The sequence below is a fragment of the Theobroma cacao genome, chromosome 10, assembly GCF_053813885.1.
Source record: "Theobroma cacao isolate CCN51 chromosome 10, ASM5381388v1, whole genome shotgun sequence".
NCBI lineage: Eukaryota > Viridiplantae > Streptophyta > Magnoliopsida > Malvales > Malvaceae > Theobroma > Theobroma cacao.
The window spans coordinates 5034714-5044197 of record NC_142648.1 but is presented as its reverse complement, the minus strand read 5'-3'; the positions used below and the strand labels follow the sequence as shown (position 1 = coordinate 5044197).

The following is a 9484-nucleotide window of genomic DNA, read 5'->3' as shown; positions in this document are numbered from 1 at the left end:
TTTATTCTTTGATTGCATAAGTAGAATTTTATTTCTAAAGTAAAAAGCAAATGACAAAAGTAACTAGAATCAATATTTATTTTGATTCTCTATTTAAAAAATAAGATTCGAATCACATGCTCTTAATTAAAAAAAATCTATTTTGAACTTGAAATTGCAATTAAGAAATAAAAAAAAAAAAGCACAGAGAGACAGATAAACAAAGCTTTAAAATTTATATTGCTCATATATTTACGTGGTAATAGGTGATTGGTCGATCAAAATTGCTGCATAGGTCTAGTAGACACTGGAAAATATCTATGTCCACTCAGCAATATTTATCAACACTTAAACCGAAAAAAAAATCCCAACTTTATCAAGATAACAGAAAACCAAAGTTTATCAGCTTCGAAAGAATTGAAAAATGGCTTTTAGTGTTGGGTTCTGTCAGAATCTTCTCGCGAAGTCTCAAGCTTCTTTAATTCCTCCTGTTTTTTCAGTTTCACATAGTTCAGTAGTTTCTTCATTGTCAGCTAAGAATGCTGCATGTCATCACAAGAAGAAGCTCAAGCAACCCAGAGGACTGACAAGAGCATCAGCTGAAGGTATGCTTACCCTTTGAAGTTAATGTCCCTTAATTGTAATAAAACTTCTTAAAGCTTTACTCTTTCGGTGTAAAATGGATATTTGGTTGGTGGGTTACTATTGGTTTGAGTGTTAAGGTTGTTGAATTTTCATATGTTGTATTGCTGTTAATTATCAGCTAATTTGTCAATGCTTTTATTCTATGTATATGTTGAAAGGTGTAGCTTTACTCATTTACTATGTGATGCATTTAGCTCATGTTATCATGTTTTTGGTTCCATGAAAAAGAAAAAAAGTAGTCATTTTTGGATGAAGAGTAGTTTAGAGTAAAAAACAGAGTGCCCAATTAAGTTAAAGTGAAATGGATAAACAAGTTGAAGATTTTGAATTCTGGACCATATAAGAGTTACATGTAGGAAATTATGTCCAACATTACTGCTTTGGTGGTTTCCTGGGCTGCGCTTTCTCTCAAAGAGGACTTATTTGTGTTTGTGTTGCTCTGGTGAATTTTGAAAGTAGAATACTCTTTGGTTTGTATGGGCTTAAATGAAGTCCTAATTTTTGCAAATCACATCAGATTTCTTTTATAGATTCAAATCTGTTCAGAAATACCAATTTGAGATTATTATCTTTGAGGTAAAATTCAGATAATCTTTAGTAATTTGAGGCCTTTTAAAGGGCTTGTCACTGATGTTATTGAACCAATTCTATTTATTTTGTTCATTTCCATGGAAATTTCTTGTCCTTAAGAGTTTGTCTTCAGTGTGTTTGTGACTTTGTGTTGATATACTCCTAACATGTTCATATTTTTCAGGACTTCCCAGTGAATTAGTTGAGGATTTGAAATTTGTTCCTCTAAATGCTGATGATCCCACATATGGTCCACCTGTAAGTTCCGGTTAGTTTCTTACCTGTTTCAAATACCGCCAGCTAAATTCTGTTTAAATTATCATGCTATTTAACAAAATGATTGTAGATAAATGATGCAAGTTCTTGCACTTTGAATCTGTAGTAGAACTTATTACAGAGAACAATCTTTGCATTAAAAGTATCAAACAATAATCATTCTCATGAGGAACCATAAACATATATACATAGTCTGAACCCACATGACATTTGAGATTTTTAAATTTTGTTTATTTTGTAGGCTTTATTGTTGCTTGGATTTGAAGTTGAAGAGGTAGAGAAGGTAATGTTTGGCAACTTTTACTTCTCTTTCTGTAGCAGATGAAACAATTTATCCTAAATTTGATTATCTGTAGTACGTTCTTTCGAGAGCTCAATAGAGCTTACATGTCCTTGGTGAAGAATATAGGTAGTTGCATGCACCTCCTTTCTTGTGTGCAAACTTTTATTAGGGTGTTCATGATTCTTTTTTCCCTTCCTTTATATCAATAAGTGAAGGGGACAAAGGGAAATCGAGAGAGGGGGGGGGGAGGGCGCGCAGTTTTTCCCCCTCTTTTTCAGTTTGAGGAAGGTGGAATTTTAATTTAGGACCTCTTTCTTAGAGATGGTCTGGTTGCCAACTTGGCTATGCCAAAGCAGCTCAGCTGTGAGGAGGGAAAGGTGCTGGGTATACATCCTTTTCATTTTCTTCATTTGAGAGATTGGCTAAAGTGAAATTGTATTGTCTCACTTTCTAATCTGTACTAGTTACATTTGTAAGCACAAGATGAATCACTGTCTCATCTCTCAATAATTATTATTCAAGATGAATCACAAGAGTATGCAGCTTTGCGTGCGTGTGTGTGTTGGACTAATTCTTAGAATGATGCCCTTACTTATCTTGCAACTCTGTATGTCTTTTATAACAGATACGACAGTTTTTAAAAGAAATGGATGGTGAATTCTTGGAGGTAATACTTTATTTCTTTTCTTTACGTTTTTCTCTAATGATGCAAAAAGGGAAAAAAAATGAAAGAGCCTGATGAAAGAAGATTTTTCGAAAAGAAATTGTGTATTTTGTTATGTTCCTTAACTTTCTCAAAGAAAATTTCTGCCCTTGCCTTAATCACGTACAGTACTAATGCTATTCTCCTCACAAAATACGGCATTATTCAGATTATTTTTCCTGTTTTTCATTTCCTTGGGATTGATTTATTAGCATGGCTTTTGTTGTTTCAAGTTTTCATTAACAAGATTGGGGAGGGCAGAAGCTTTTGATATGGGATTTTTTTCATTTACCCCCATATGTTAAAGGGTGTATCTTTAGACCTATATCCATTTGAACTACTTTTATTGGAAAAAATCTCATGTTTCCATTGTGTTTCATGTGAGATGGAAAATTAGGATCTCCCTTCTTGCTGTTGGTATCAGTTCCAGCCTTCCGGGAAACTAATGTTATGATAGCTACTTCACATATCAGAGGGAAATATTGATCTTCTGTATTCAAACATGTTGCAATATACCTTTTCTCATTTGAGTGCTTACATGTTCAGATTATTTATTGTACTGAAGACATGATTACTCGTTCACTTTGGGAAGCTGTGAATACAAGGCAACCTAATTTGGAAGAAGTGAAGGTTGATTTCTTAGTTTACTCTCAAGTCATTTTTCTTGTTCACCATCTTATCCTGTTTACTGGTTACCATTTTCTGCTGGCAATATAAGGCTCAACAAAGTTTCTATTAGAAATATGGGAGTTAACATGTTTATGATGAATCGAATGAGCTTTTGGAAAGCTCATTGGGAATTCCATATATTGGAGGCTGTCAGGAGACATAATTTAGTTTACTCTTAACTTATCAGCTAAAGCTTTTAGGTCATAATGGTTGGAAAACTGGACCTAACAGTCCATAGAATTAATTTAGCATGAATTTAATAAGTGGAGGACCCCTATTTGGACCACTTTTATAGCTCAATGGGCTTGCCAGTGAAGGAAAATGTTGGTAGATATAATGTTAGCCCCAGCATATCAGCTTATGCTATTTGGTCAGAATGGTTAGCTATCTCAAGGAAATTGAATGGTTTTGTCATCTTTGAATAGAAAGCAACTCGATCTTCACAATTAATCCTTTTTTGTTTTCTCTTTGAAAATTTTCAATAATCTACTTCATCTTGCAATCTTATAGTTGATTTCTTTGTTCAATTTGTATTCTAGTACTTTAGGAGTTACTCTGTGTGTTATTATTATTATGCTTTTTTAGTTTGTTGTTTGTTCTCAGAAGCAGCAGATTCCATGTTCTTTTAACAGATTAATTTGGTTCAGATTACCTGAAACTATAATGCTGCTTTGTCTATTGGAAGGAAAGATAGTAGTACTTAATTTGTTTCTGGATGAAATGGTTAGCACATTAGAGGTTCATTTTTGTCCGGTTAAATTCTAGCTATTCATGTTTAAATGTAGTTACTATATTGCATCCTGCAGATTTCAAAGTCACTTCCACGGATCTGTTTTTTCTCTGGTCTTAGTGGGGAGGAGATGATGATGTTCATTGACGCTTTTCCAGAAACTGGTATCTAAAACTTTCTTAGCCTAAAGTTGCAGTTGAAACAACTTGACCTCTAATTGGAATCAACCGTTATAAAATTTTTGAATAAACTTATGTAAAGTTATAAATAGTTGGAATCCATTTTGGAAAAAGAACATGTGCATTTTCAACCTGCTGAAGTTGAGGCAATGTTCTCCCTCCATCTGTTTATCGATTTGCCCCTCTCCTTTTTGTAACACTATAAAGTATAAGGACTTTTGTGTTGGTTGAATGATTGTGGTGCAAGCTCTAATAGTTGTCCATTCTGTGATGGACATGAAAGGCATTATTCCCTTGGATATATGCAGGATTAGAGCCTGCTGTTTTTGCTGCTCTTGTTCCCAATAGTGCTGATAAACCAGTAGCTGAGTTGATAGATGAGATTATGGGAGACCATGAGATGCTGGTGAGTTGGTGTTTCCTTGCTGTCTGTAAACCTTTTTTATAAAGTTTTTATACAATCTTACATCAAGCACCGTTACCTTGTTTTTGAGTTTCTTGCAGACTGCACAACAGTCAGGCTCCACATAACATGTACAGTGCAGCTTAATGGTGGTTGGATGCCATGAAGAAGGGTGGTTCTCAAGGGTTCTTTTTCCATGTGATGCCATGTTACATTTGGCTACTTAATTTAGACCTCAATTGCTCAGCTTCACCACCGATGTATGTCTCAGTTACAGAAACCACATAACCTTTGCTATCCTTGTTTAATTTTACTCTTAAAGCATGAGCAGGCAAAAATATCCAAGCCATACCATCACAATTCTTCTAATAGAAGGCAAAATTACCATTCAGCCAAAGTTTGTATGTCTTCAGCAATTCCAAGTCATGAAGCTTTTATCCTTCTTTGCAACCCTGTTATTTGTTTTATTACTTACTGCTGGTGAAGGTTTCCTTTTATAATTTTATTTTATATGTATAAACTTTTAGCGGTTTATAAAAGATAATAAATTTATAGATTTGGTTATGGAGGATATCAAGAGGAGGTTCGATATTGAAGCTGAATAAAACCCCAAGGAAACAAGCTTTCATAAATTATAAGTACCATTCAGTCTAAGTGTTAATTTAACAGTATCATAAAGGCTTAAAGAAGGAAAGGGCCTATTGAACTAGCCTTCCCCTCATTGCCTACATTTTACACCAGGTACATGAACAAGAAAAAGCAACCAGCAGGTGCCTTTGTGCCTAACAAGCATGAATAAACTGCTAGGCAAAACCTAAACATACACGAATCAACTTATCAAGCTATTGTACATCATTTCTTAGACTGAAATGCTAAACGCTAAACCCCTGCTTGTTAATGAAGATGTTAGTATACTACTTGGTCTGTTTGCAAAAGCCCTCCTGAGTGTTGGACCATTCAAGTGACATCATTTTCAGTGTAAATCCTGACTCTATAAAAAGGAGCTGGTGAGCAAAAGAGAAAAATAAATTAGTTTTACAAATCCCAAACCACATTTCCAACATTGAAACAAAATGTCAGCTGAAGTAAAAGAGGGTGGCACACCATGTAAACACTAAAATGCAAACCAAGCTTCATACGTTAAAAGAATAAACACCATAGACATCCACATCATAGTCTTAAGAGCAAAATAAACTTTTTATAGTTCCACACTAGTGAAGGATACACCAAATGGTGCATAGAGCAGGAACGAAAAGCACCAGGGTGGTTTTCAAGTTGCAGGTGCCAAAAACAGAAATGCATCTCGCTTTATACATGAATCACCTATTCCCATTGATAGGAATGCATTTGGTTCATACATGCATTCTGGTTAAATTGCTTGTAGATATGTGTAAGGCATTCACTATAATGATATCAGATGTCAATTGCTCTAAAGTCCTCCTTGAGATCATCATCAGAGAGGAGAATTTATCACTCATGCTCAAATGACAAAGCAAAAATAGAGTGTACGTAACAACTTCTACCTCTAGTTCTCGATACCCATCTAAATATCAGTATACATGTTTAATTCTTACCAACAGAACTTCAACCTCAAGCTAGTTCAACATGAGCTACCACCACAATTAAAGAACCAAAACTATTTATAAATAAAATAAAGTTCAAACAAACACGTTGCTTAACAAACAAAGCTGAGATAACCATACCATCAATTATTAACTAAACAAGAATCAAAGCCACTTCTATTTTCAACATCTTTCAAGCATAAACAGACATAAATAAGACTAACCCAAAAATAAATAAATAAATAAATAAAGAAGACTAAGAAGGATGGCACAAAATCAACCATTTTCTCCTAGTTCGTAACCAATTTGTTATCTATGCATCAAATATCACTAGTGATACAACAATGCACAATTCACCACCATTATTACCATCAGATTCAAGCCCAAATCATACTTTTAAACAACAATTGGATTGCACACCTTAAACTAGAATTATATCACATCAGACCAACAAAGCAACTTCATTTCCCTTACACATAGAAATATCCCACTAGAGATACAATAATGCATATGTGCAATTATTATTACCATCAAATTCAAGATCAAAATCTTCACATATAAAAACAGAACCAACAAAAATATAATATACCTCAAATTCAAATGATTCCAGATTAAATTTGACCCTCAAAAATCAACGCCGATTCTCCATCGCTACCATAAAATCACTCTTCCTCATCACTCTCATCACTAAAATAACTAACTTTTCTTGTCACCTTCTTCTTCTTTTCTTCCACCATCTCCGCTTTCCTCAACCTCTCCTCCGCCGCCCCATCCACTACCGACGCCCAATTCTCCTCCTCAAACCCGTCTCCACCATCCGATTCCTCATCGGCCCAATCTCCGTTATCCTCCCTCCTCTCTCCACCGCCGCAACCTCTCCGCCCCTTCTTTGGCACCGGCCTTTCTCTTGGCCCCAACTGATTCTTCGGGCATTCATATGACAAATGCCCAGTAACCCCACATTCATAACACCTCGACTTATCCTTATAAACCCTTTTCCTAATAAACTCCGGGGCTCGTCCGTTATCGATGGCGATCGAAGCACTGAGGGTTCTACCGTTGAGCACTTTTCCGTGCATTACACGCTCCGCCGATAGCGCGCCATCGCGGGAAACAAACTGGATGAAAGCGACTCCCTTGGGTTTTCGGGTGACGCGGTCTTTGAGGACGGAGACGCGGGCGATTTTTCCGAAAGTGGAAAAGAGAGTATGGAGGTCGGAGTTTGTGAGGGAGTAGTCAAGGTTGGAGACGTAAAGGGTTGATTTTGATGGGGCTAGACCGCTGGACCCGCCACCGCCGCCGGTGGATTTGGAGGTAATTTGGTTGGGGTTTGAGGACGATGAAGACGGTGGGGCGGCGACAGAGGAATAGCGGAAATAAAAGGTTTCGTCTTCTTCGCTATCGCTGTTGGTGGTGGATTTTCTTTTCTGCGTCATTGGTATGACTTATTATTTCTTGAATGTGTGTTGTAAACGAGGGATAACTCGAATTCAAAAGGGAATTTATACACAGGATAAAGACAAGAGAATTTAATTTGAAATTTTAATTTACTCTAAATCTAGATATATATATATATAATGAAATTTAAAAGTTTACTACTTAAGTTGAGCTTGGTGTTTGATCTGTCTAAACTACCTAGTCTTTTTAAATTGCTGTGGCTTGTCTGGACTGCTTAACTTATTTGGGCTGCCATATGTTGAGCTGTTTGTCCTGCTTATATTGATCTAATTGGATAACAGCAGCATTTATTATTTTTCTAAAATTTCATTTCAATTTTAAACTTTCAAAATGGTTAAAATTTGACTATCAATTTTATTATCTTATGCTACTTTAATCTTTCCATTAAATTAAACAATTGAGAAATGTCACTCGAAGTTGTATCAATTTCATTAATCTTAAATGAGAAATTTGACTAAAAAGATAGAAATAAAACTATATAATAATAAAGTTGAGATCAAATAGATATAATTTGAAGATTAGGGTTAAAATGATAGTATTTTGTAAACCAAAAATAGTGACCACGACTGCATTTTACTTAAGATATAAAATAAATATATGATTACTAAGTACTATCAATTTTTTTCAATAATATTTCCAAATTTGCTCTTATAATTTTTTTAAAAATTTATTACCTTTTATTTGAGGTCCAATTCACATGTGAATATATTATTTTAATAAAATTATTATTATTTACAAATTATTTTACTAAAATATTATTCTAGTAATTGTGAACTCTATTAATTATGTTTCACTTGGAATATTTTAATTAGTTATATTTGGCATAATGTCTTAAAAAAATTTTGAATTATTTTAAAAAATTTAAATAAATCTTTATTCTTTTATTACATTTAATTAAGTCTCTATACTTTTATTTTGAATCAAATATATTTTTATGATTAATGATGGACTACTTTTAAAAAAATGATTAATGATTGACTAATTATTATTACTTAAAATATTACTTGTTATTTTTATATCTAACACCAACGTGAAGGGTGATAATATTATATAATTATATTATCATGCCATATCAATATATTATGTTATCATTCATTATGACATGTTAATATGTCACGTCAATACAATGTGACATATCTGATTAACAATAATTAGTTAATTATTAGTCATAAAAACTTATTTCATTTAAAATAAAAATACAAGAGTTTGATTAAAGGTAATAAAAACATAAGAATTTATTTGAATTTTCTTAAATAGTTTAGAGTTTTTTTAAGGTCAACTTATACAAATAGTCGATGTACTCTATCAAAGTGGGGATTTAGTTCTTGTATAATAATTTGTAAAAATTGAGTCTTTCTAGTGTCTAAGATTAGCAATGTCAGTCCAATATGTTAAAAAAATTTTGTTATCTATACTGATATGGCATTTAATTATGTTGATGTGGCATTTTCTTATTAATATGACATTAAATGTAATGAAATGACAATGATGATATGGCATTTTCACAAAATGATGCAATAATAGTGCTCAAATGATGTGATCAAGCACTTACATGAATTTTATAAATGCATATAGATTTATCTAATGTGAGTTAATGGTTTCAAACATGATAAAAAATACAAATAGATTTGTAAGATTTAAGGAAAAAGTGTTGTGCAATAAGAATTGAATTTCTATACTCAATAATTTAAAATAGGGAAAAGAGTGTTGTGAAATAGATAAAAAATACTACATCATCATAGTAACACTATCATATTCAATATCACATCAGTAAGAAAATACCATGTCAGCATAAATAGCAAAAATTTTTAACACAATTAATTATTGGTTGACATTGTTAATTTTCAAAAATATAGAACTCAATTTTCATAAATTATTGTATAAGAACCAATCTAGTAATTTACTAGAGTATAGGGACTAATTGTATAATTTGATCTTTTTTCAAATTTATGCCATTAATTTTTAGTTGAAGTTTCATCAAAAGTAATAGAAAAAATACAACCCTTACAAAAATTGTACCGAAAAAA

At 33.2% G+C, this 9484-nt stretch overlaps 2 protein-coding genes across 4 annotated transcripts; one reads left to right on the top strand and one right to left on the bottom strand.

Moving 5' to 3' along the window:
• Positions 1 to 334: 334 nt before the first annotated feature.
• LOC18586499 (vacuolar acid trehalase) lies at positions 335 to 5001 on the top strand. Of its 3 annotated transcripts, none has more exons than XR_001929926.2 (8): positions 335 to 584; positions 1379 to 1452; positions 1712 to 1753; positions 2379 to 2420; positions 3003 to 3086; positions 3932 to 4019; positions 4318 to 4440; positions 4539 to 5001. XR_001929926.2 is itself a non-coding variant. In XM_007009940.3 (8 exons), exons 1-8 carry the CDS (start codon positions 404 to 406, stop codon positions 4563 to 4565), a joined length of 636 nt encoding a protein of 211 aa, XP_007010002.2. In that variant the 5' UTR covers positions 338 to 403; the 3' UTR covers positions 4566 to 5001. The 3 variants fall into 3 exon arrangements, 2 of the variants coding, with proteins under 2 accessions (XP_088658763.1, XP_007010002.2); XM_007009940.3 differs by having other exon boundaries at positions 338 to 584; positions 4343 to 4440; XM_088802637.1 differs by lacking the exon at positions 3003 to 3086 and having other exon boundaries at positions 336 to 584; positions 4343 to 4440.
• A 34-nt stretch (positions 5002 to 5035) lies between these two features.
• LOC18586498 (U11/U12 small nuclear ribonucleoprotein 31 kDa protein-like) lies at positions 5036 to 7522 on the bottom strand. The gene is made up of 2 exons (XM_007009938.3): positions 6589 to 7522; positions 5036 to 5441 (listed from the first exon to the last, which is right to left on the bottom strand). The coding sequence occupies exon 1, from the start codon at positions 7433 to 7435 to the stop codon at positions 6662 to 6664; it is 774 nt and encodes a 257-aa protein (XP_007010000.1). The 5' UTR covers positions 7436 to 7522; the 3' UTR covers positions 5036 to 5441; positions 6589 to 6661.
• Between the last annotated feature and the right edge of the window lie 1962 nt (positions 7523 to 9484).